General features: G+C 39.4%; 1 protein-coding gene across 4 annotated transcripts in view; it reads right to left on the reverse strand.

Moving 5' to 3' along the window:
* Positions 1–331: 331 nt before the first annotated feature.
* The window catches only part of insyn1 (inhibitory synaptic factor 1), a 47002-nt gene continuing 20035 nt past the window's right edge, over positions 332–27298 (reverse strand). For all 4 annotated transcript variants that reach the window (XM_076879278.1, XM_076879251.1, XM_004539620.5 and 1 more), the window contains one exon: positions 332–1276. In XM_076879278.1, the coding sequence (XP_076735393.1) occupies positions 458–1276 (819 nt within the window). In that variant the 3' untranslated portion in view covers positions 332–457. The remainder of the gene's footprint in view (positions 1277–27298) is intronic.

Genomic DNA, 27298 nt, shown 5'->3' on the forward strand with positions numbered 1-27298 from the left:
TGACAGTGTTTATACAGATTCAGAGTACAGAATGAGCAACCTTCTGTATCCACATTATAGCAATTTTTAAGTTATAGTGTGGTGTGAGGAGTGGGAAATAAACTTTTCATATTTTTATTCTTGTGATTTTAAGCACTTAAATGTTGTGGGAAAAATGATTGTTTTTTTAATCTCTGAAATCATTTGAAATAATCCAACATGTTGAGTCCACTCAGTATGTGTTTTAAAATTAGAACCTTTTGATCTGCCTCTAACTTTTCACCCTTTTGATCTGTTTGACTTCAATTCATCGTGTTTTCCCTGAGCCTCAGAATGACTTTATGTAGTCAAGTGATTTCCCATATATCATTTATTTATTTAGTAATTAATTTATTTGTGTATTAATCTATGAGCTATGTATTTAATATTAAATAATGCACAGTCCTTCATGAGATTTTACGATAAACTTCGGGCTTTCTCAGTGGTCCTTTGTTTTCTGTTTGGTTGGAATATAGGGCAGTACAGTTTGGGTGCTCTTGTCAGAGACAGTTTGTGTGCTGCTATTTCGTAACAGTTTTTTGCGGCAGCCGGGGTTTAAGAGACCTTTCCTGGGTAGTGTGTGAGCTCCTGTCGTCCCCTTCACAGGTGAGGAGACATAAGAAGGGTCCAGACAGTTATGGAGGAGTGAGTGCTCAGAGGAAGAACGTTTGGGGGCAACTGAGCTGGCCAGGAGGCTGGGCTCAGTATCGCTATCTGGTGTAGCATAGCCACTCTTATCCTCTTGTAACTCCTCTTGCTCCTCCTCTTCATCATCGTCACAGCACAATGCATGGTACAGAATTTTGTCACTGAAGCGGACTCTTTCTCTTGTGCCAGAGGTACGGGAAGTCTTGTGGCTGTGCGTGGAGCTGCTGGCCTCCTCGCTCGATGAATCTGGAGTAATAATGCGTGGCCCATTGGGGATGGGCAGCCCGCCATTCATCTGAGAGTAGACAGACGCAGTGGTGGGGGGTGGGGTGGGGGTTTGTGTTTGGGTGAGGTTGGTCCCACGACCCATCTCCTGCTGTGGATCTCCTGGTTGCCCGCAAGATCTGCGAGCGGCTGCACCAGCAGCCTCCAGATAACTGCAGAACTCCCAGCTGTCAGAAAGGACATCTGCATTGAGGAAGTCCAATCGGAAGGCCTCTCCCAAGCCCCGCTCACTGCTGGACGTGCTGCTGGCTGTGGCCACGGTCCAGTCATCTGGCTCCAGGTCAAAGTCAAAGTCAGACGTTAGTTTATCGATTTGACCCACCACCTGTGAAAGAGAATAAACAGTTTTAGGTAAAAGATTTTTTAACCTTAACAGCCACAAAGATCCAATCATAAATCTCTGAACAATGGTTCATATATTTAAGAATTGCTACTAAATTTTTATGTTGTGCCAAGATTTCCAGAGAATGAATCAATAGCCAACTGTAGTGACTTTTACCTCATGACCTCAAGTTAATGATAAACTTCTCTAAAGCTAATGGATTAGTTTAAGCAATATCTGGTGCAATTATGTCTCTCTTAGATTGAATTGCATTTACTTTCCTAACTCCTGTTTTGGAATCAAGATCTAATTCTACTTCTTGTTAGTTTACGACCAAGCGCTTACAAAAATTCAACTTGACCTTTACTTTATGTTTAGTCCTATAGTAAGTAGCATAAAGTGCATTTTACCTCCAATATGTCCTTGTTATCATTTACCTCCAAAGGCCTCTGTGTCCAAAGGTAAGCTTACGAAGGCAAAATAATTAGGATAAAAGCTAAAAGTTACATTTCTGAAAAAATGATGCGTAATAATGTATATTAAGCTTTATATACATAGCAAAAAGTGCACGTATCACCTGTTCTGTTTTGGCTGGACTTTTATATGCTAACATAATTAGAACACATAGCATGTGCACTTTTGCCATTTTTGCATATTTATGTCATGAATGCATATTGAAAAAGAAATATTTTTGCACTTGTAGGAAAAAAATGCAACGAGGGGATAATGGTCTTACTTTTTGCAGACACAGTACATGAATAGACCGACTCCAATTATATGAAATCTCTAGATGTTTCGCATGCCCCTGAATTGCCCCCCACTGGGAAGTTTAACAAAAGCCAACATTTACTCAGTTTGCCTTTACAGCTTGCCATTACTCTCTTTTGATCCATAAATCTATAATTGTTTGTTCATAGTTTGGAAATTGTCTTTATTTCCACCAAGCTTTTCCTCAGACAGGTGTTAAAAAATTTGCTTCATGTTATATTAAGACAAAATTAAACAATCCTTTGGAATGAGCCTGTAGCATGAAAGAGACTTGAGACAGAAAAGGCACCACGTGCACCAAAGAATCCTCTCAGACCAAGCTGTGTATCCTAAATCCAGTAGCTGATTCATTTTAAAATGAGATAAACCTTCTTAGACCTATAGCTTTACAGTATGAACCCCTAATCCAGTGCTTTTGATGCCTGCACTTTGATGTTAATTGTAGTGCTATTGTAATGCCCATGTCAAACAAAATAAACTCAAATGTTCACCTGCTGCACAGAAATGTACCACAAAAGCATTTCATTTATTGTTACCTCAAAATTAACCTCAATGCCTTTGTCATCAGCTTTGTCATTGAGTGTTTGATGAATAGAAAGCACTTCAGTGGAAATCATGCTGGTTTGCTGACAGCACCTAAAATCCGAGCCCTCTATACTTGACATTTTAGCACCTTTAATCAGCATGTTCTGCTCTCAACAACAATCTATTGTGAAATGAAAACACTCAGCATTCATGTAGCTTGTAAATGATACATTTCCCCAAACTATTCAGCAATTAAGCACAGTGTTTTGAACTCAGAAAACTTTTTTTTAGAATGTGTACACCTCGATTTGCCCTGTAATTGCTGCCGAACAGCAGAGAAAGTGTAGTTTCACCCTGAGATTTGTTGAATATGATCTGTTTTCGCCCCCCCATAATTATTTGCAGTGCTTGCTTCTTTCTGACTCTTATGACTACAAAATGAGTATGCTTGTATCAAAAACTCCAAGTCTTATCTCTGTATGTGGAATTGCTATTGTAATTCATTCTTTGTCCAACTTTAAAAGCTGTAAATTCAAACTTGCTGCTCGTGTGCTCAATAAAAAGCTTAAGAATAAAACTGAATCAATCTTCCATCCTAAATTTGGCTCAAGCATGGTTAGATTCTCCTTGCTGCTGTTTTATCTCAATCCTGAATTTTTCTTGGTGCTGATAAGTCAAAGCACCTGCATTTTGAATCTGGCTGCATACCTCTGCACGCACAGCATTGGCTCATCTGTCAATGAGCTTCTCTGCAGATCTGCCAGTTATGGCATCATGCACCTCATGAGTACCTGGACTGTGCTTTTCCACTGGCATGCTGCCCGGAGGGAACTAGGCTGTATGAATCCTCTAATCCTTGAATTACTCCACCTGTTTGCTGTGTGATTTGCAGACTTTTACTCATGGAGCTGTTAATGTAAGATGTTTTCAGGGCCAGAGGAGTCTGAATAGCTTTGTTTACTTGATTGCAAAACCTAATTTAATCAGTGTGTTAAAAGAATAGCTATCAGATGTATTTCTCAACCCTGCTATTAAACCCGAATTTATTATTGTTTGGTTAGTAGTTATTGCCATGAGCAACAAGTCATTTTTATATATCTTCTAATTTGCGTTTAAACAGATGGAGCACTTACAGCATACCGTGGTAAGTTCAGAGAAAGGTAACAGGTAATGCACAAATCGAGATTCTAGTTGCCAAATACATAGTGTTTGCTGTACCTCTGCAGTGACCCTGAACCTGCTTATTTTCTATTTTAAAAGGCATTCCTGCATGCTTCAACTGTTTAGCGTGACCTCTCCCTGCAGTATGTAGTGGGCTAATTTAGCTTGATAACAGTTTCAGCCTGAAGGATCTGCTGATTCTTTTTGTCACAATGCTGCACATGCTCAATGCAACAACAAAGAAGTCTAGTCTCTGCTTTTTTTCCTCCAGAGTGTGTGATGAAGGATCTATGGATGGAATTGGATGAGAAGATTATTTTAGCACAAAGGATGAATGAACACATAAGGAACAAGTTATTAACACTGTGCACAATGTGTTGGAAATAGCAGATGCATTATGAGAATGCATTACGAAGTAATTATGAAACGTGTAACACGGAACTTTATCTCATGTGGACATCACTGCACGTGGGTTATTAATCATATACTGGAAAAATAAATAAATAAATGAAAGCATTCCAGAGATCATGTACACAAACAAGCTATAACCCCCCCCCCCCCCGTGCGTATGGTTTTTATTGTCTGAAACATAGGCCTACAAGGTAAATAGTTGTTAGCTCATAAGGTGCTTATATTGAGTTCTCTTTTGTTTTTATTTCCTCCAAAAATGTAAAAATTCTGGAAGCTTAAAGTTGTGATAAACCTCTGGAGTCAGGCTGTGTATCCCCAACAGACTTCACGGCACATTCATACTACAAAGTTTATGATGCGGTGATGGCATATCCTTGTGACTGAAAAGACTCCATTTGCAACACAGTTAAGCAGTAATGTGTAGTATAAGCATGGATATAAAGTGCTGGGGATTAGACTTTAACTTCAGTCTATAATTTTCTCTCCATGCCTCTGCTGACAACTTCACTTACTTGCTTTACTGTAAATGCTGTCTTATAGAAGCTATTAAAAAGTATGATGACTATAACAATAACTATGATTTTCTGTGTGGGAATGGTAAGCAGAACATGATTTGTTTATTTTAGATTAACGGTTGCCCAGGAAGAATCGCACACACAAACTGAGTAATAAATGGCATTGTAATTTTTTTTTCTGTTTCATTGCACACTATCAGCCAGCAGTCACAAGTCAATTGAGAGCATATCACCTGATCAACAGAGAGTTGAGTCATTTCAAAGGTCTTTGAGGTGCTTTAAAAGAGAGGCTGCCTCAGTAGCATCAGGTGAGGTTTTATTACTGTACCTCAACACCTGTCTGAAATGATGGTCTGGGTAATTGAGGGTCAGACTGAAAGAGGGCACCCTCCAGCCTTGTCTGTAACAGAAAGGCAGAGTGACGGAAAAGACAGGCAAGGATTATCTAGCACAGATTTGTGTAAAAACTATTAATGAAGCCCCCCCTCAGGAGTGGTGATTTTTCTGTAATATTCAGCACCACCTGGTCTCTTGATTTATTTATTGTAGCTGGGCACCTGATTTCTTTCTCCCAAAGTGAGTGTCTTTTCTCTCTTACAGCTAATTAAAATTGTACCAGAACATTAGTACTGTAACATTTTTTCCCAGATCTGATGTTTAATATGTTGTTGAAAATTTCAGACAGAGGTCAAAATCAGCAAATGTGAAAATTTAGGTGTGAAATTGCCTCTGATGAGGAGGGTATATTTACCACATGTTCTAATCACTCAGTTGGTCTTTAAGCAGATGTTTAACTGGAATTGCTTGTTTTGATGCGCATTGATGGTTTTCTGTGTGGAAAGATTTTTGTTAGCTGTCTAGTAAACAGATGGGAATTACAATTCTTTGCAAGTCTTACATAAAAGTGCATCTTTAACATGTTTCTAATGATGCCAGTAGAAAGGGTATCTGGTTTTCCATATGCATTACATATTTTAGTGTTTACCAGAAAGTAGAAAACAGCTCTGAAATATGCTATCAGTAGCAATGCAGTTTGTACATATGTAAAAAATAAATCAGGTGTGAGTTACCAAAATAAATGAGACATAACACCCTCACTGGGTTCATTTGAAATGCACGCAGTATGAGTGAATTTTCTGTGGATCACTTCATTACGCTGTGTTCAAGTGGCCTCTCTCCATCTGTTCCTGTGCCACCCGTTCTTCCAGGAGTCATTTTCAGAGCAGACTGAGAGAAGTTTGCAGTGCTTGTTCGTTAATTATGCAGCATCCAGCGTCTAGCATAGCTTTGCTTTTTTTTCATGGGAAAATCTCAAATGTTCAGAGGCGCTATTCAAACAAATCTAAGTGTTATTTCTTTCTCAACATGTCACAATAGATTTCCAGCCCTCCACTGTGCAGCACTTTCAGCACTGAAAGCGGTTAATGCCAGTTAGGAAGTCTCAGCAATTATCAAAATGGCCTTGCATGCTGGCTTTGTAAGTAAAGGCTTCACAAATATTGTTTTAATGCAGTTAACTCCAGCAGTTTTGCAGCTCCTTCTTACTCTGTATCCTCTCCTTATTTCCCCTCAATTGAATTCTCCTCAAGCCGAGAAGAGGGAGGCATCCAAGCCACTCATATTTTTGTGATATGGTTTATCTTATCCCCCAGAACCTAATTTATCATCCCCGACTTACTCTGAAAGGACATATTTACCAGATTCACTAGCAAAATTGTCCAGTGACTTGTAAACTTGTGCAGTCTCTTCCAGACATCTTTATTCACTACTGGATAAAATGGAATTCTGGGAGCATTTTAAAATTTGTAATGTACTGAACATTACCCTGCTGTATGTGAAGAACATGCAAGTATTTCATATCTGCACAGAATGTTGCTTGGCTTGAGAGTTTAGACTTCATTGAGTAAAAGCTTCGGGAAGAAATTTACACATGACATTGTTTGCTTGGAGTGTGATTAGGGTTGCGCATCGGGGCAGAGTAATGCAGTACCATTGATAACAACTTAACCACAGTGTCTCTGTTTCAAAACGGAGCAAACTACAAACTAATTTATGAATCACTTTAATAAAGCTTAACATTTTTTCAGCTGCCCTTCAGAATATATTTTTCCAGACTGTGTGAACTTAGGTTAATGCAGAGGAATAGATGCTGCATCATTCCCCCCTAATCATATGCATGAAAGGAGACGGGGCTGCTTAACAGAGGGTTTGCAAACGTGATTCAGATGACAAATGAATATCCGTTACTCTTCATGTCAGATAATATGCACACGCAAGCAAGGTCTTGAAAAATCTTGTGTAACATAAAAAGTGGATGAGAGACAAGATCCAAAGCATTGTCTAGTCTCAGTTTTGTTTTTTTGTCTTGTCAGATCCCCCAGTTTTTATTTTATTTACAGTTGAATAAAAATGTTTTCAAACATACAAAGAAAATCTGTTGATATAACAGGTGTGAAATACTTCCATTGTGCTGCTTTGCCGTTAGCTTCCCCCATGTTTCCTCAGCTGTCCTGCTAGGTGTGCTAAAGAACAACAGTGATTTGAACAGTTCATCACATTGTTACAGTATCTTATTTATGGTTTTGAATCTGGAGCAGATAGTTATCTGATCCAAATCAGTGCAGTTTGGTGCATCCCTCTAATCACAGCAGAGTCAATGGTGTCGCTGATTTACGGTATGATATATAATACATTAAGTATCTTGACAGACCTAATTTCAGCTTATTTATCACATCAGAATTTTCCCCCTAAAATCTGTATTGACATCTTACCCCAGAAAACCTATTATCACCCAGTGTGTAACTGAATCATTGTGCCACTGATCTTGGACCGTTCTGTGGGACATGTTACAAAAATTAAAGAAGACCTACTTGAGATCGGTTAGCTTCTCATGCATTTCCGTTGTACAAAATTCCATAGTACTTTGTACTAGCCAAGTATATTGAGCATGGTCGGGATTTGAATACAGTTCACTCTGCAGACCAATGAGTCACTGGGCAGAAGACATTGCAGACAAGCTAGGGGGACCTGATTAGGGTCAGGCCATCTTGATTGCTCAGATGTATTGCTTAGTGTTGGCACAGGGATAAATGTCCTTTGAAGTGTTCGCTGGAAGCATTTGGTGTAATTATCCTGTCATGAGAGGGGCTATAAGCTTGAGACTTCATTAGGCACATGCCTGCTGCTTTTTCATCTTTTCTCAAAAAACACTCATCTTTATGGAGGCCTTAAAGTGCTAAACAACGCTGTGATGAGCGTACGGCCAGTACCTCCTGACAACTCACTAATCAAAAGCATCATTACAAACTTCAGCACATAATGGGCCTCATTTATCCCTGTGGGGCTTTAGAAGAGGTGGGCTTCTGAAGTCCCTGTAGGCCTGGGCAATCAACCACTTTCTTGGCCAAATTTAGGTCATTAGACTGTTAGACTGGACTGTCTTGTATTCGAACTCTATGGCAAATTTGGAAGGTTTATCATATCATACTTCGAGCGGCTATGGGTTGTACAATCAGTGAGGGAGGAAAATGGGAAGATTGTCTTCCAGCAATAGGGAGGTAGCAGATGCAGCATGTGTTGGTGCTGGCAGAGCACACTGATCATTTATTGAGGTTCTCCTTCATTGCTTCTATCCGTGTTGAGAGGCCTAGTGCCGGTAATGACCAGAAAAAGATGGTAGGGCCACGCTACGGGGCTCCTCAGTCTGTCTGCTTCCTTGAGATAGCAGGTGGATTAGGCCTGTGTACCGTCAGGTCATGCTGGTCACATGCAAGGAAAAATGGATCATGTGAGTGCAGTCAGGCCACACTGACCCATTTTAATGACTCAGAGTTTTTATTAGCAACATGGTGTCTTTCTGTCAAAGGCCAGTGAAGGTGTAAAGCGATAGTAGTTTATATGTGTTTTTGTGGGTTGGGTTGAAGGGTAAATGTATTTGACCTGCACTGGAAAATGGGGGGAATCTCTTGGGCAGAGGGTAGAATACCACAAACTGCAAGTCTGTCTCCATGCCAGCCAATAAGCAGATAATAAGTGTATCCCGACGAGGGGGAGATGGGGAAATACACAGTCCATTCTATAGCTGCATGCTTATCCCATTTTATGCCAATGACTAATCATAATTTCAATGTTTTAAATAAATTTAGATTTAGCGTACTTACAGTTGATCTGATTTGTTACAGTAACAATTTCTCATGTAATTCCTACTATGGCAGTAAATTGGTGTAAACATGTTACTATATTAACATATCACAGCAGAATATAAACACATTTTCTGGGCTGTCAAAGCTCATTTGCATCAGGCGATGTGCATAATCGAGCAAACAGTTAATGTTGATGGAATATTAAATATATACCCATCTCATTACTGACTGAATTAATATGTTGAAATAATTGAAGTTGGGTGCATCTTGGGGTTTGAGTTATTTATTTGTGCTGTATTTTAGTGGAGAGCACCGACATATATAAGCAGCAACAGTGGTAGTCCAAGCTTTACATCGTTTGAAATGGTTTTGATCAGCATTGGCCAAAATAGTCAGGCAAACAAAGATGTATATCTGCATGTTAGTCTCCATCTTCTAAATTTGTAAATTCTAATAATCACTTGTAAAACACCTCAGAATCAAAATGATTTTATGAAAAGAAACAGGAAACAGATGCATGAAGGGGCGGACAGATTGAAAAGCCAAACAGAAGGTGAAAGACTGACAGGGAAAATAATCATAATCTTCATGCAGTTTTATTTTTACTTTTAACTTATTTTTTTATTCTTCTGTCTGCTTTACTCCTGCTTTTCTATCCATCTGTGAGGACATATTCATACCTTTAAAAATATGTTCTACAATAAAACACCATTTGCACCTCTCACATTACCACTGACATGCAGATTCACACATTGCCATTGATCACCTGCTCTCTTTCTGTAATTAAAAGTCCTTACAATGCAGTCGTCTTTCCTGGGTTGTGGCTGAAAATATTGCCTAACAACACATCAGTAATGAAGCAGGAGTTACTTTTTTTCCCCCAACTCTAGGAGTGTAAATGGAATTGCAAACCCAGCACACCAAGTTGCTAAAAAACTAACTTGAAGACAAAGGGTTTTTTTAAACAGGAGACAACATGTTTTTTTTCTCTTTCCTTAAAAGAATCTGTGGTCAAATCTATCAGCTCAGTTAGTGGAGAAGTAGAACAGGCAGCTGTATGTGTGGTCAGCTTTTGAAAGATCTGATATGTGGATGTGTAAATCTCAATGACTCCACCCACACAGCTTGCTGTTAATCACCCGTGTATCATGTATGCCAGCAACTGAACTTTATTGCAAAATGTCTCATCTTCTGCCAAGACAATGGGTGGTCTATAAAGCCTTTATCATATCACAATATTTCAAGTACAGGTGATTACAACTTGCAGGCAGCAGCATTTATAAATGTATGCAAATTGAGGACATTTCCATCCTTCTTTTCCAATAAGCTACGGCCATTAACATACTACCTAATTTTAAGTGTCAATCTCTTGAAATAAGGTGCTGGGAGCAGCAGCATTATAGCGCAATAGTAGCAATACAGCACAAGTCAAATTTAAGCACAAACGTAGATGGGGTAGTGTTTTCCCTAGAAAGTATAAAATAACTGCTTAAAACTTTAACATAACAAAAATGAAGGTAACTTAAGCCTGTAACTCTTCAGGAACCTCATAAATTTATAAAAGTATTTTCTGCTTGTAATGATGTAATTCTGAGAAAAGTCTGGGAAAAGCCGGGCTTTTTAACCAGTTGCTTACAGCCCTGCTTTACCACCATATAGTAATGATTTCGATCCACTGTTTGCTCTTCCTGTCATACGGAGTGCAACTAGCGGAAGCATTTGGTGGAGTCTAGTCTGCAGTATGTGCATTGACAGTTCATTGTGATAGTACATATTTTGAAGAATGTATTAATACTTTGGACAAACCTACTGAAAACTGCACAGAAATACCATTTTCATATCATGAAATGCTTTCTGAACTATTCCAAATTCATTACAAGCAACATTTGAACCCCTACAATATATATTACACACTAAGTACTGAGAAAGTAAAAGAAGCTGAGAAACAGTGGTGTCTGACAGTGCATAGATGTTCTCTTCCTTTTTTCAATCCTGTCTAAAACAGTAAATAAAATCAAGCAGCAACATCAAAACAACATAAAAAGGACGCCTTACCAAGTAGAAAGGTCTACTAACATGCACTGAGCGCAGGAGATTATGTTCCTCCACCTCTTTGTTGCTACGTTATTGGTGCAAAATTAGTTGCCTCATACTAGATAAATAAGTGATTTGTTAGGGTCAGTGTTTGTTAATAATCTTTGTTTGTGATTTAAGTGATTTTTAACAGCTTGTCATTGTATGGCCACAGAACATTTTCTATTGTATGTTTGCATGGAAGTTTAAAACAAGCCCATTGCTGATAATCAGTGTCAATAAAGTAAAAATGGTAATGTTTTTCTGTCCGATTGATTATAAATGTCAAACATTCATAAATAAATAACCAGTAACACTATCTATCAGGGGTGCAACGATATTCGTATCGATATTGAACCGTTCGATACAGTGCTTTCGGTTCGGTACGCATATGTATCGAACAATACAACATTTGTAATTTATTTTATCAACTTTCCTTCTGACGATGCTGTCTGTGTTGAGCGCTCAGTGAATCTGCGTTCGACTACTCCGCCTAGGCTGCACTGTCGAGCGCAGATCCACTGAGCGCTCAACACAGACAGCATCGTCAGAAGGAAGAGCGCAGGGCAAGCTAGCGAGAGAGAAGTTAAGCTCTCCTTGCAACATGGACCTCCCCCACCCTCATTCAGATCTGGCGTTTGGAATTATTTTGGTTTTCATGTGACGTATGACCCTGAAGGTAAGCGAGTCATGGACTAAAGTAAAACAGTATGTTGGATGTGCCATGCAATGCTCAATTACATGGGTGGGAACTAGTGTGTTAGCGCAGTTAGCTCGTTAACGTGTTGGCCGTCTAGCCCCATGCACGGGGCGATCGGTGGTAGCTCGTTAACGGAGATTTGCCGTGTTGTGGCGTTAAGGTCATTTCAACGAGATTAACGCTGACAGCACTAGTGGGAACACAACGAATATGACTGCACATTTACGCCGACATCATCCTAGTGCAAAGACAAGTGGAAGCATACAAAAACAAGCAAGCATGCTACTAACTTTAGCCGAGTCATTTAGACAGCTGTTAGCACATGATTCTCCTTATGCTGCTGAGAATATAGCCCAGAAGAAGCGGATAGTATAGCTTTTATTTTGGAAAGAGCCATTTCTCTGTAATAAACTCTCTTTTCCAAAGATGAGTGATTCCTCAATCAGATACAGGGCTCGCAATATCGCTAGCCCGACGTCCCGGGGCTAGCGATTTTTTTTCAGTCGGGCTACCAAAATCTATCTCTGCCCTGCCCGTAGGATGGAAAAATATATGTCAATGCTTTTGCATTCTTTCAGAAATGTAGCTGGGTAATTATGTCATTGGCATCGGTGAGCCACTGTCAATATGTGACATATTGAAATCGCGTTTGAATTTGCGCTTGTTTTTTTTGCTTTCAATTTGCAATCGTGCGAACTGTGTATAGAGAGCGACAGCACTGATCTGTGAGTGATGATAATTTGTGCACCAATTCCTCTGACATCGTCTTATTAATTGTTAGCTTACTATGCAAACATGACAAGTGAAATCTCCCGCAGCAAGCTTAAACATGTGAGAGGTTGATCGCGCAGAGACTCGCTGAGCTTATGTGAGTGCATGTGTAAAAGCAGCAGGAGAAGTTATGACAAATCAGACTATAAGGCAAAAAGAAAGTGCAGCTTTATGGTTTCATGGACAAACGAATTTCTTTGGCTGCAATATGATGAGCTAAATAACCAGGGCTGCACATAAGTGGTCCGCAGGTGCGCATTCGCTGTCAAAATAAAAAACACGCACAAGGGTTAGGGTTAAATTTAAAAACTGTACTTTTGAGTTAAAATATATATTTATAATTTTAATAAATGACAAATTAAAAAGGCATGAACATTTTTTTTGTATCGAAAAAATATCGAACCATGACACCAAAGTATCGAACCGAACCGAACCGTGAATTTTGTGTATCGTTGCACCCCTACTATCTATATATTTTTACATAATGCATCTGCCATGATGAAGTCTTGAACAAACATTGGGCTAAAGTACGATAAATCAACAGACTACTTGCTGCATGTTTCAGTTCACTGTGACTTTCAGTTCACTTGTTCTACATTTCATTTTGTTTTAACATAAGCTTAGTTTCCATTGCAGCTAAATGTTGTCTGACAATGGCTGAACTGTTCGGGGCTGAGAGAGCAGCAGCTAACCCTACTATTAATACAGGGCATGCAATCAATATGCCAGTGGCATTTCTAGGTTTCCTTGGCCTGCAGCGCTTATCTTAATGGAGGTGTGCTCCCATTTTCTTTTATAGTGTGAACACATATATCATTACCCAACAAATATAGCTAGATCTACAGGCCTTTGTGAAAACACTGAGGCACAGAGGAGAAAAAACCCCCAAAAAACTAATGCAATTTATTTTTATTTTAACCTTCTCTCTGAGCCTTTATGGAAGCAATGATGGACCTCAGGAATATTCAATTGCTGTTTCACTTCTGCTCCATCTTCTTTGGCCTTTAGTGAAGATTGGCTATCCAGTGTTTGTGGCAGCATTATTACTCAGAACCATACCACAGAGGATGATGCGGTGTGCATTAGTGGGCAGAAACACATTTCTGTGGAGAAGCATTTTCATTCATCCTCCTTCAAGCTTACCTGGAGTTTCCTTGAAATGATACATGCTTAGTCAGATAGTACATTGTCCTACTAAAAGAGTGTGACCATGTTCAGGTGCAACTGCTATGCCAGCCAAGGATGAATAATTTGTAGCTCCTGAAAACTTTGCAGCTGTTTGAAAGCAAACTCATACAATATGGACAATGACAATCTTTGCCAGAATGACAAACGCTAACCTGCTAATCTCTATCATAATAAATCAAATCATCTTATGACCACATTTTTAACTCCTGTTGTAGAGCAACTCTTTTTTGGGGGCTACACTGTTTACCTGGGGAAAGAAAGTCTCTTCTGACCTCTTATCAACAAAGCATTTTCATCCGCAGCCCTTTAACTGTGACTCACTGTCTGGAGGAGTGAGGTGTTTAAAATAAGCGTGGTATCTTACCTTCCCACAATAACCGCTATGCTATCCTATTTACAGTGATATATATTATCTAAAGGTGTTATTGACATAATCCTCAACTTTAAAATAGTTCCAAAAACACACATCTAAAAAAGACACATCTTATTTAGTACAAATACATTTCCACAGTAAATACGTGATCTTTCAAAAGAAATGTCTCTTTAATAATTGTGCTAGTTTCCCCTGAATTACAGATTGAAGCAGAGAACCCTCTGCACTGAAGGCTTCAAGATATAACAACATGTGCCTGCTCTATTAAGAAAGACACTGCAGATTAAATTTGTGTACTCGTAAAATGTTTGTTTGAGCTCTTAGACCCAAATGAGTTTTACTTGTTGAGGTGCTACCACTTATGAACCAGAAAATGTGCCCATATCTCTGTGAAATCACCCTGGCTTCTGTTACTGTGTTCGCAATGTCCAGTGGAACAAATCAATGATTGCTCTCTTGATGACCTAGAGAGAGTTTTGACTATAATTTTTTTTTATAATAGAATTGTTCTTGTGAACATCCATTTAATACTTTTACCATCAAAGGTAGAGCCCAGTGTTTCTCTTGCAGGTGTGTAACAGCAGCATCATTATGCTGGAAATCAAACAAGCTAAGACCATGCACTTACACATGCTTTGACTGAACGATGATAGCGCCCCTCCTTCCCCACCGTGGTTATGAAGTAGGCCACAGATATTGGCGTGGCTTGCTCTCCTACCTCTTTCTCTCAAAACAATTTGTCATTGCTTCCAGGGTTCTGCCATTTCTATCTGTGACAATCTGTAGGGCGGTCGCCTCAGAGAGTGACAAAACCTGTCACAGTGCGTCACTTTCACTCTCTCTTTGGCAAGCGGCAGGACATCTTTGAGTTGGCAGCACCTTTATCAGATATGGCAGTTCCTAAAGCTCTGCCTATAACAGCAGGCAAGTTGGAGGAAAAGAGCTGGTGACTTTACAGAGACCTATTTGCAAACAAAATCACTGGGAGACATTTCCCACAAGGCACCATCTGGCTGCCACATATACCTGCCTCCATCACTCCCTTGCCACCACCGGGTTTCCTATTTATAGGAACTCTCCTGTCCACCCACCCAAAGAATGCATCTTGTAAAACAGCAACTAAAATCTAGCAAACTGTAGATATTCCTTCAGGCAATCAATCATCAGGGTGACAGATGTCAACACATCTCCCCCTTAATGTGTGGATAACATCTTCTTAACAGTCTGCTGTCGCTAACAATGGAAATGAACAAGCAGCCGGCTTCTTGCCAGACTTCGCAGAGATAGCAAGTCCAGCAGTGACCTTCTTTGTCATTATCTGAACTCTTCTCCTATATTTAGCTTGGCTCTAAGTCGCGAGACAAACTGTGAAAATGACAGAAACGCCTAAACTGAAGGTACCGTGTATGATATAATGTTTGTGTATTCTGGATTTTCTTTAGCAGAATTTGCGATGATTTTGGAAGTCAGCTGTCAACCATCATTGAAGTATCAGAATTATCAATAAAGCAATTAGTGTTTCTGTAAGCGTTGTAGGTTGCATTCTGATTATTGGTATTATGTTATTGAACGTGCATCCCCAAACGAGCACAGAATACTGAGAGCAAAACAGACGTACACTTGCAAGCTTGTTAGACATTTGCAGTATTTTGATATGGTCCACAGTGACTACGTTTTGAATGCTTTAAGGACACTCACAGCAATGTACTACTTTGATTGGAATGATGAAATGTTAAATATAATTAAACTTAAGCAAATAAAAACTGCAAAATTCATCCTGACTAATAGATGTTCTCTCTGCCTCCATGCACTCTTTATCATGTTTTTATCTGCACATTTCACATATCCTCCCCTTTATTTTTTTCCTAATCCAAGGTTTTATCATCTGAGAGCAATACTGAACTTTAAACAACTTCCAATGTAAAATACAGCCTATGAATTAGTCATCAAAATCCAGATGTTTTGTCATTGTTCCCCATTAAGTAAAAGCCTCTTTCTTTCTTTCTCTCTCTCTCAGTTTTGGATAGATTTCATCAAGCATCTCGTCAAGAGAACAATTAGTCAATGTGCATGGATCAGTTCCTTTAATTACATATTGAAATACTACCCATAAGCCCAAAAACATATTGATTACGTGCCTGAAATGAGGCAAGAATACATATATGTCCCCCTTGGAGAAATATCACAGCCTATTTTCTGCTTAACAATTCTCTTGATTTGTGATTTAATGTGTCTATCTCTTTCTGTGTGTGTGTCTCTTGATAATTATATGTTGCCGAGTTGGCAGGGAAACACGATGGTGTTTGGAGAAGCGTTACCTCGGTCACACAACCCCTTTGGGCAAAAGGAGCCTGGTAAACACATCTCACAAAAGTGAGAGGAAAGAAAATATTTAACTAGGACAGTATTTTATTGCATATTTAAATAAATAAATAATTTAAAGAATACATTTAAAATTAATATATGCATGACTCATTTGTTTTATACTAAGCCAGAAGTCTGCCCTCGTGCCCTTTTTGGCCTGTCAAGCTCAAATACGGCATAGTAGACAGTTTAGGGGCAAGAAATCCACGGCTACCCAACCCAAATATCTTCTGAAGTCTGAGGGGGAAAATGCTGTCTGTATTGACCTCTGTAAACTCTCCTGCTGAGTTCTTGGTCTTAGTCACTCATTTTGAGCCTCATTGAATAAAAAAATAAATATGATTTTGTAAATCTTTAATAATGTTTGAAAATGGAGACTTAACAGCGGTATTGTTCAACTTGTCCATTGGCTATCAACTGGCCAACCACAATTGTTTCACAGTCAAACCCACCTCACCTTATCACATGCAGTTTTTTGCAACCAAGATGGTGACCTCATCTTAAAGCTTAAAGCTTAAAGCAACTTGTGATGTCACAGTAGCTATATCAGTCGTTCATACTGCCCCTGGTTTTGCTGTGGTATTAATAAAACCAACACAAACACACAGTGCAGCGGGGTTCCCTTTACCTGCATTCTCCAGGGACATTAAAAGGGGCAATTACAGCAGACAAATAACCAATGTACAGTGAAGGTGAACGACAGGAGAGGCAATTTCCCATTCTTTTCTCCTCTCACTTCATCTCCGTTTCATGCGTTGAATTTCTAGTCCATAAACACTGGGCCCATTGTACTGTTGTGTTGACACAAATTGGAAAGAGTGAAGAATGGAGATGTATTGTTCTACGTAAAGCATATTCATCTTTTCAATAAACTTGGCTTTGGCAAGGGAAGAGAGAGTGCGAAGTCAGGCGCAGCATGTAATTAGTTGGTAGAGGTATGGTATGAGGGCCTTGTTGAGCCATCTGTGGAAAACATTTTTGAGGATCGTTCTGACTGAGATTTTGTCGCTTTGTTGTCTTCACCTGCACTTGTCCATGACCCCCTCTCCTATATGCTTTGCTTGCCAGCAAATCCCATCCTCCAAATCTACTGTTTGCAACTCTGCATGATACAACAATCGGTGTTCGCCAAAGCACCTTCTGATACATTCTCCTCGCTTTTCACACACACCGTTCTACAAGGTTCCTGGAAACATTTGAAAAGGGGCTTCATTAATAATCCATGGATTTTGTGTTCATGCATAAATGCGGCGCCAACCTACAAGTGCAAGTCCGTAGTTGGCCACTGTTTTGACACCTTTCATGGGTTTCTCGCTCTCTTTCTTGCAGCCGAGCTTTGATTGATGACAACAAAAGGAGTGGTGAAATCTGAGGGCTGGATGGAGAGATAACTGGCTGGCTGAGAATGACTCAGTCTGTAGCACAGAGTCAGTCTGCTGCAGCCTGGAGGAAGAGACAGCAGTGCAAGAATGAGAGGGAGCAGGAAAGGGAGAAGGTATCACAGGGTAAATGAGGCCTTGCAGTTTGGTAGTGCACATAGCTTCATCATCCTTGGCTCATGTTTGGGAGGCAAACATGACTGGGCTAATGTTGCTTTATTTGAGGAGAGAAACATCACAGAGTCAGAGTGATGTGACCAAACACACAGCAGGGCCTCGCCAGCAGCATTCTATCTAATCAATCTACTGTGGGAGGACAGAAAACACACAAACAGCATGCACTCACAGAACACACACACACACAACACCCCCCCCCCCCAAAAACAAACAAACAAACAAACAAACAAACAAACAAACAAACAAACAAACAAAAACAAAACAAAAACAAGACTACAGTATATACACACGCATTCTCATACTCATAGCTAAACTCATATCTTCTGGCAGATACTCATACACCCACACAAACACATGCATCAATCACTAGCTCTTTTTTTCCCCTATAAAATAAAAAAACACTGTCATAAAGGCACAACGGATATATATGTACAGTGCACGCCAAGTCAGACTGACTGCCAGACTGGCTCATGTTACTTTGATCCTGATGGGAAATGGTGATTATTTGAATGGCAGCATGTCAATCTGACCTCAGGGTTATTGAGATGTTGTTTTTTAATAGACCAGATATAACCCAAAAAAAATGCATATGGCAGCCCTGACTGCATCTATGACATCATCATGCAAATTCCCCTCTTACGTGACCTTGGATTTATCTGCACGGACTCAGAGAACACGTGATGTGATCAGGTCAGTCACGACAGAAAAAAATGTCCCCATCCCTTGGCCCTTTGTAGTCATCGCTTATGAATCGTATTTTTTCTCAAAAGGTGATGGCTGCCAGTAATGTTATACTGGTGGGAGGTGCAGTGTGGACATTGGTGTTGGGGGCTCTGGCGTGCTCTCCCTCTTTAAATAGCCCCAGATCTAATCTGCAGACAGCAGCAGAGTTCTGACAGATCTTGCCTTGGTGCCTCCTCCCACTAGGTGACACATTCTTTATTTATTTTTGCTCTCCTCCGCTCTGGTATTCACTCCATGGAGCACTAGCCCCTCAAGCTATTGTCAGTTCTGTTCTCCATCCATGTCTGAAAAACCAAATGGATTTACAGGGTTTACTGTCAACCCCTCCCTTTTTCTGGGCTTATGAATGTGGCACAATCTTCTCTTTCCAATCTTTGATTTCCACACTATCTATCCCTTCATTATGACTTGTTCCTTCTTCACTTTGGGCCACTCCACTGACACTGCCTTTTCTTTGTTTGAGCATTTCTTTTCCGAAATGAATGTAATAATATGTCCTAATCTGAGCATGATATAGTAGATTATCTTAATAAATAAAGTTTATAATGCATTAACGGTTCTCATGAGCGTTTTAAACCTTAATACAAGAGAGTGCCTCTTTTTTTCCCTTTAAAATCAGTAAAAACCACAATTCTCTCATTACTCTGTAATAAAAATGATAACGTAGGTCTAACCTTAATGAAGTATTCATTTTAAATCAAACTAAACCTAGCCAAAATGTAACTATCATCTTGGTAGATCGTAATATGTATTTGTTTTCCAAATGGAGATTGACAACAGCGATGACAAATAATGTCATCTTGTTAATACGGGTGTCAGATCAGGAAATAGTTGTTGTTCTGAAGGGCAGTAATTTCGTTAGTCAGTTTGGAGGACTTGAGTGGTTGACACCAATGTAAAGCTTCTGCTCCCTTAGGCTGCAAATCCTAAAATCTGCAGTGAACATCACTTGTCGGATATAATCAATGCAAATTAATAAGTGGTGGTAAAATTGACATTTTCAGTTGCACATTTTTCATATACTAGATAGAAGAAGCACCTTAAGTGGAACCGCACACTTTATTATATGGCTGAGAAATGACCAGATCTGCAGATTATGATGGCACATAGAAAACTGTTCGCGCCATGCAATTCTAGTCAAAAAGCTGCTATCATTTTATAGTAGTGAGATATTTTCCTTATAATCTGTGTGAAGTCACTGTTCAGTATCAGGTTCACTATTGCACAGCCACAGTTCTCAAAAAGTTTGGGAGCAGAAATTTAAATAAAAACTGAATGCAATGATTTGCAAATCTTATAAACCCATATTTTATTTACGGTAGAATATAGAAAACAAATCAAATGTTGACAATAAGAAAATGTGCAATTTTAAGAAAAAAATAAGGCCATTTTAAATTTGATGACAGCAAAACATCTCAGAAAACTTGGGACATTGGCATGCTTACCACTGTGTAGCATCCCTCCTTGTTTTAACAACAGTCTGTAATTGTCTAGGAACTAAAGAGAACAGTTGTTGGACTTTTTAAGAAGGAAAGTTGTCCCATTCTGATGTAGGATTCTAACTGCTCAACAGTCTTCTTTGTATTTTCTTTTATTTTCTTTTTGTTGCTCCAAATTGATTAAATTGGTAAAAGGTCTGGACTGCAGGGAGGTCAATTCAGCTCCTGGACTCTTCTAATGCAAAAGCCATGGGTTGTGTGATTTAGCATTATTTCACTGAAACCTTCCATGAAAAAGATGCCACCTGGATGGGAGCATATATTGCTCTAATAGCTGTATACATCTTTCAGCATTGATGGTGCTTTTTCTCATATGAAGGCTGCCAATTTTATAGACACTAATGCACCCCTGTACCATGAGAGATTCTGTCTGAGTGAGAGGGTCCTTCACCACCTTTTCCATGTTTTCCAAAAAGAATTTCTGAGTTTAACTCATCTGACCAAAGAGCAGTTTTCCACTTTGCTTCAGTTCAATTTAATTGAGCTTTCCCACAGAGAGGATGGCAGTGTTTCTGGATGATGCTGGCGTATGGGTTCTTTTCATGATAGAGCTTTCACCTGCATTTGTGGATGCAGGTGAACTGTTTTCACAAACAGGGATATCTGGTGTTTCAAGTGTTCCCGAACTTATGCAATGATTCCCATGACAGAATCATGCCTGTTTTATTGTTTTTTGGCCTTTATGTGCAGAGATTTCTCTGGATTTTGATTTTTTTTAGATGATGACTCCAAAATGCTTTTCTTATATCAAATTCAAAATAAGATTTTTTTCATGCAAAGAGTTCTTGTTGAACCTTTCACGTTTTCTTTTTGTATTGTAAATAAATATGGGTTTATGACATTTAAAAATCATTCTGTTTTTATTTTCATTTTAACAGCATCCCAACTTCTTTTGGAATTTGGATTTTAAAAGCCCTGCAGAGACTGGCTTTAACTAAGGTGCAGACATGAAGTTGGCCATAAATAAGTGCAGTCACTGTAGAAATGCCTTATGAGGAGTAATACCTACTGTCTATGCTCCAAAATAAATTAGCAAACTGGCAGGAAAAGCAATATTTCTTAAACTATATTTTTTCAGACTTTGATTTCTTCATCCCAGAAAAATACCTCGGAGTTCACATCACGCAGGACCTGTCATGGTCCTGTCACATCAACACCGTGGTGAAAAAGGCCCGACAGCGTCTCTACCACCTCAGACGCTTGAGAGACTTCCAACTGCCCTCCAAGGTTCTCAGGAACTTTTACTCGTGCACCATAGAGAGCATCCTGGCGGGAAACTGGTTCGGGAACAGCACCATGCAGGACAGACGAGCTCTACAGAGGGTTGTGCGGTCAGCTGAGCGCACCATCCGCTCCGAGCTCCCTGACCTGCACTCAATCTACAGCAGGCGGTGCTGGACCAAGGCCAGGAAGATCGTGAAGGACCTCAGCCATCCCAACAACAGACTGTTCTCTCTGTTGAGGTCAGGAAAGCGATTCCGCTCCCTGAAGACCAACACAGAGAGACTGAGGAGGAGCTTCTTCCCGCAGGCGATACGGTCTCTCAATCACACCACCACACAGTACTGACCCACACATACAGTTCTTACACACACACTGGACTTTCTGGACTTTGGTTTTGCACAACACTGGTCACTATATTCTTCATTTCCGGTTAATACTTGTACAGCTGCTGTTATTGTGTATATATTTATTTATATTTAGATTTCTTCATACATTCTTATATAGTTCTATATTGTGTATTGTGTATTTTGTTGTACAGTTATTTTATTTTCAACTTTAATTTATATATTTATCTTTATCTTATTCTTCCCAGTTAAATTTACCCTTCATTCTAATTTGTGTTGTACAATTATTTCATTTTTAACCTTAATTTATATTTTATTCCTTCCTAGTTAAATTTACCCTTTTTAATTTTTCATATTTATTTCCTTTCTTATTCATAGCCTTTTCCTTTTTTGTTTTCTTTAGGTCACGAGCAGTTGTCCAAGCATTTCACTACATATCGTACTGTGTATGACTGTGTACATGACAAATAAAATTTGAATTTGAATTTGAAACAAACAATTGGCAATTGCGAATAAAGATTCTGAATCATACAAATTTGTTTGTAACATCAAACCAACATGCACATTTTTCAGTCTGTTTCTGTCATTTAAGGCAAGTAGCCCTCCATTAATAATTCCTGCTAAGTTTCATCTAGGGGTTTAAGTGTTCAGGCAAAAGTAACCACTGCATCAGCAGAAGACTTCAAAGCCACTAGATAATCCTAAGGCAGTGGTCTCGTCATGTGTTTCCTTTTTATCTGTTTCAATGTAAATACTGTACATACCACCCCTATTTATTCTGTGGTGACAAGCCTGGAAACGAGCTCATATACAATGCCGCATCATATCTTTGCTTTGCTTTTCCGTGTTTTAGTAAAGGCAGCGACCATGTGCACTCTGCTGTGATCAAAGACAAGAAAACAAAGACTATAGTGTGATGACGTGGTGAAATCCATTTCTATGAGATATTCTCTCGACCCTCCTCACTCCATGCACAATTAATTTGATACAAGCTAGAAGCGTAAATCCTAGATGATTATGCTGTGTTCAGGACAACAGCAATGAATATTTTCATCTTCCCAGGACTCAAGAACAGCAGGAGATGAGGAAATTAGTTTTGTTGTATTATGTAGATGCCTGCTCATTTTGCAGCATCGGCAGGATTCAGCAGTTGAGACGGCGGTATTAGGGATGGGGTGGGAGGTTAGGCAGTTAAGGTTGTTAACAGTAAAGCACACATCAAATTTCACAGTACACACTTTCGTCTATTTTCTTTGTTTTTGTGGAATGAGAGGTATTCCACGTGTGGTCTGTGGATGATTGTCAGATTGAGTCTCTTGGGCAGTATATTATTGGAATAAGAATATAATCGTTGCAGACCACCCAGTCTTCTCTCCTTAGACCACAAGCACAATTAAAGGCACAGTCTTGCAAGCTGGGAAGTGGCCAGCTGTTCTGGGTTAATAGATGGGTTTGGCCAGACGTCTGCGAGGTGACCGCTAGCTGGCAGCCTGCTGCTGGATAAGGTTGCAGATTGTAAGTGGACATGTACTTTGCTTCCCTCTGTGTGCAGTTGTCGCTGAAGATGATGAAGCACCCTGAATTTTCCCTCCTTCACTGTCTGCAGCTCTCTTGTCTCGCCCTTATTCTACCCTTCCTTACCCTTCTTTCACTAGCCAAGGCCGAAGCAAGCATGCTGACACGTAGGCACTATCCTACTGTACCAGCTCCCTGACTTCAGACCCCAGATGGAGTGTCTCTGTTGACTCAAGGGAGTTCAAGGACTGAAAGAGCATGATAATAAGAAAAGCAGAGCATGAGAGAGACTGCAGAAGGCAGAAACCATGCCCTTTCATAACCCACGTCCCATCTTTGAAAAGAATAACACATAGTGTCAACAGTGCTTACTTGGCACTGTCCTACTGTACTTATACTTGCACTTGCCCTCAAACCTGGAGTTAAATCAGTGAAGGCACAGTCATGATCCACTTTAACCTGGAATCACATGAAAGGGCATGCTAAAATATGTACATTGCTCTAAATATTCACCCAGTGTGTCCTGGTTACAGCTATTTCTTATTTCAGCACTGCTCTGCTTAGCTTAGTGGTTTCATTTGGCATCTGCTCTCATTACCAGAGCAAAAAAAAAAAAAAGGAAGGAAGAGAGAACAAGATGGGGGGTTGGTGTGTTCGGTCAGGCACTAATGTTACTCTAGCTTTTCCTGTAGTTGTTGGAGTAGTCTTGTTATTGGTGTTGAACTGAGGCCTTGGTCAGAAATGAACAGTCCTGTGGGCTTCAGGCTGCACGAATAACTAGCGAGGGTTCCCATCCAAGCACTTAGAGTAGAATGAATTATCCATGTGTTACTTTTATGTTATTAAAAATCAAAGATTAAAACATGCTATGTTTGATTGACAAGTCTTTTAATATGCACAAAGGGTTACCATTAATCACAACACAACAGTTTTATTATGTCAAAAGTTTGTCTACATCAGCAGTGTCTGTAAATGTTAGATTACAAAAAATTCTGAATCCAGAAATATGATTGATCGGGAAAAACAAAATGCTGATTTTTTTCCATCTGCAACTCTTCAATGATGTATGTGACTATACTGTATCTGCTCAATTATTTACATAGTCAAACAAATGGCTGGGCTTCAGAAGTGTTCACTGCATCTAATGCAAAATGAAAGGAAATCAGAGTATGCTAGTGGAGCAATGAATAATAGGTAATGTTTGCAGAGTGTCTGATAGATCCCATCAAAATGCATATGAAATATTCATTTAATGGGCTACACTTTATTTGGATAGTCCAGTGGTGAAAATCGGCATCCCATTAAGTGACTTTAATGTGTCGCTAAAATGCCTAAGGTGTTTCAAAAGCTGCTCATAATTGTGTGAGAAGGAGTCAATATATCTCAGGGCTACAGTTAAACTTATGGTTCGGGTTACTTTAGTTGTACGATGTTCTGAAAGCCTGAAAGCTTTAATGCAGTAAAAAAGAGGGAGGAATACAGGAGCGGAGTCTCTTGCAGCTCTCTTTGGCTTTGCACTGGCCTTATTAGTATTCTGTCTGCAGCAGAGGACAATGGTCTAAATTTAACCAGAAAAATTTAAGGAACTGGCCTCACCATCTTTAAGAGAACAGAGCTGACCAGACCTGCATTGTTCCCACACCTGCTGGAGGACCAGTGTTTGTGTTTTTTGCCTGTGGTCATAATTCCAGTACTTGAGCAACAGTCCTGTATCTAGACTGGATTGGGTGCTTCTAATGACATGCCTCAGTGCTGTTGGCAGGGTGCTTCAGGCCCACACTTACACCAGCATATCCTACTGTTGTATTGCTGGGATTTTGCTCAGAGATGGCTCATTAATAAATACGTACTCTCTCAAGCTGCATGTCATTATTGAGATACACTGATTAGTAAGTAACTTGAAAATGTATCTCAAGACCTCCAGTATGCAGACGATTGTGATTGGTAAACTTGTGTTTACAACTGCAACCATTAATAAGTCAGCACTTAGTGATAGGTATTGTATATAACCAATTTTAAATTGGTTCCAGTACCAGACTTGTCTGCACTAAATTGCTGATAAACACCTAGACAACAGTAACGGGTATCTGTTAGGGTTAGAATGTTACATATTCAAGAAGACATTTGTTTTCCAGCGGAAAGGTTCTAATTGATGACATTTTCTGCAGGTATCATTTTCCTCTCTCTGACACATCACAGGCATCGAAGAGATGATGAATCAGAAAAATTCAGAAAAAGTCAACAATAATATTCTTCACGTCTTAACAACTACTCCTTTTACAAAAATCTTTGAGAGTAAAAGGCCAGTAAAAATAATTTTTTCACAACACCTGCCCAATAGCGCTTAAATAGTTACCAAAATGCTACTCTGTTTTACACAAACGCAATGGCTTGTTAGGCTTATTGAATCAAGAGCAGGCTGACATGAAAAACCCCACCCCAAATAGTTTAAGCTTAGTGTGAGATGTCTAGACTAGTACCAATAAGAATGTCAGTGAGGAGTATCTATTGATAAAGTCCTAACAGTACGCAAATAGGACAAATGGAATAAATGCGAGAAAAAAGAAATCAGAGTATTCTATGTAATGTCAGAGCAGCCATAGCTTTTAGTCACTCATCTTTCTATTGTCACCCTGAACATGTCACTACTGCCAGATAGCAAAGGCATATCCTCATGCAATCACTGCAGTCCACCCAACTCATTAGCCTCCAGATATCCAGCACTGATCTCAGAAACTTACCGTTCTGCTCCGAGTAATGAAAGTGGCGATAAATGGAGAGCTATGTGGGGAGTGGGAGAAAGTGAAAAAAGAAAGAGCTTCCATCTATCAATTAAATGACAGGGGCCAGAGTGTATGTGGTGAATTAAGAGAATTCGATGGCCCATTTTTCCTCTCACAATGGAAATCATCAACACTAAATACAGCAATAGCAGATGAAGGCAGGAAATCCAATAAAGTATAAAATAGATGGAAAATACAGCCACTGGCTGCCGCAAAAGTTTATAGCAGGTTTGTCATGAGAAAAATTCTCTTCTGCTTTAAAACGAAGTGTCACTATAAGAAGTTGCTTAGATGCGGTGTGGTGCACCTTTCATCAAAGTAATGATGTTGCTAAATTGAACTGCTATGTCAGATTATTTCTTTCTTTATTGCCCTCAATATTGTGAGCACACACCACCACTCGCAAAGGCCAACATTTTCTCCAGCAGTTCTGAGCAATGAAACACTTCTGACAGTTATTTTGACAATCTGGTGTGAAAGGAGGGTAAGAAGTGGGTGGGTGGGCTGTGTGACAATGTTGTTAGCAGTGCCAGCGCTCCTTTTTCCGTCCTTTCCTTGAAGCTTGTTTTCGCTTTTAGTGGTTCGATGCCCCTCAATGAGATGATACCCGAGGCAGCCTCCATTTGTTTGTTTTTGTCTTTCCTCTTTTTCTTTTTTAAGATTATCAAACTGAAATTATCTGCTGCTTTTCCCTTTGTCTATCAAAGTGAGTTACATGCATATTGAGAGTGCAAAATAAAATCCAGTACATTGATCTTTTTGGATCAGAGGTTAGTAAAAAAAAAAATCTAATAATTTTCAACCTTTGTATATCTTATTTAAATAAACTGTTCACAATGCCTGCATATATTATTTATTTAATTGTAATTTTGTTCAGGGATGTGGTAGAACGCATTTTGAAGCCCCACATACAGATGATGTGTTTTGATAGGCTATGTAGCTTAGTTTAGCTGTGAAACAAAGTTTATTCCTCAAGGATATCCACTCGTGTCCGAGAGTTAGAGATCAATAGTGTATCCTCCGCCTCTACTAGGCTCACTGATTTTTAAAAAAAGAAAAAGATGTATATTTGTGAAGTGAAAGTAGCATTTATTGATCTTTATCCCTTTTTTTTGTGTCCAAGTGCATAAAATCTGATGCAATCAATTTTAAGTAATTACTCAGATTGCAATTTTTGCAGCAAACAGCATGACAGGTCAGATGATATGTATGAAAGAAATGTACGATGAATAGTATTAAGCCAAAAAACATGTATTAAAAACTGTTAACCCGTGTCAGTAATAGTAACCACCTCTACATTATCTATCATCCATCCACCATGATTATCTTATCTATTAAGACAGCTTCAGAAATGAGAAAAGCCATAGTT

This window comes from Maylandia zebra, linkage group LG1, assembly GCF_041146795.1.
Source record: "Maylandia zebra isolate NMK-2024a linkage group LG1, Mzebra_GT3a, whole genome shotgun sequence".
NCBI lineage: Eukaryota > Metazoa > Chordata > Actinopteri > Cichliformes > Cichlidae > Maylandia > Maylandia zebra.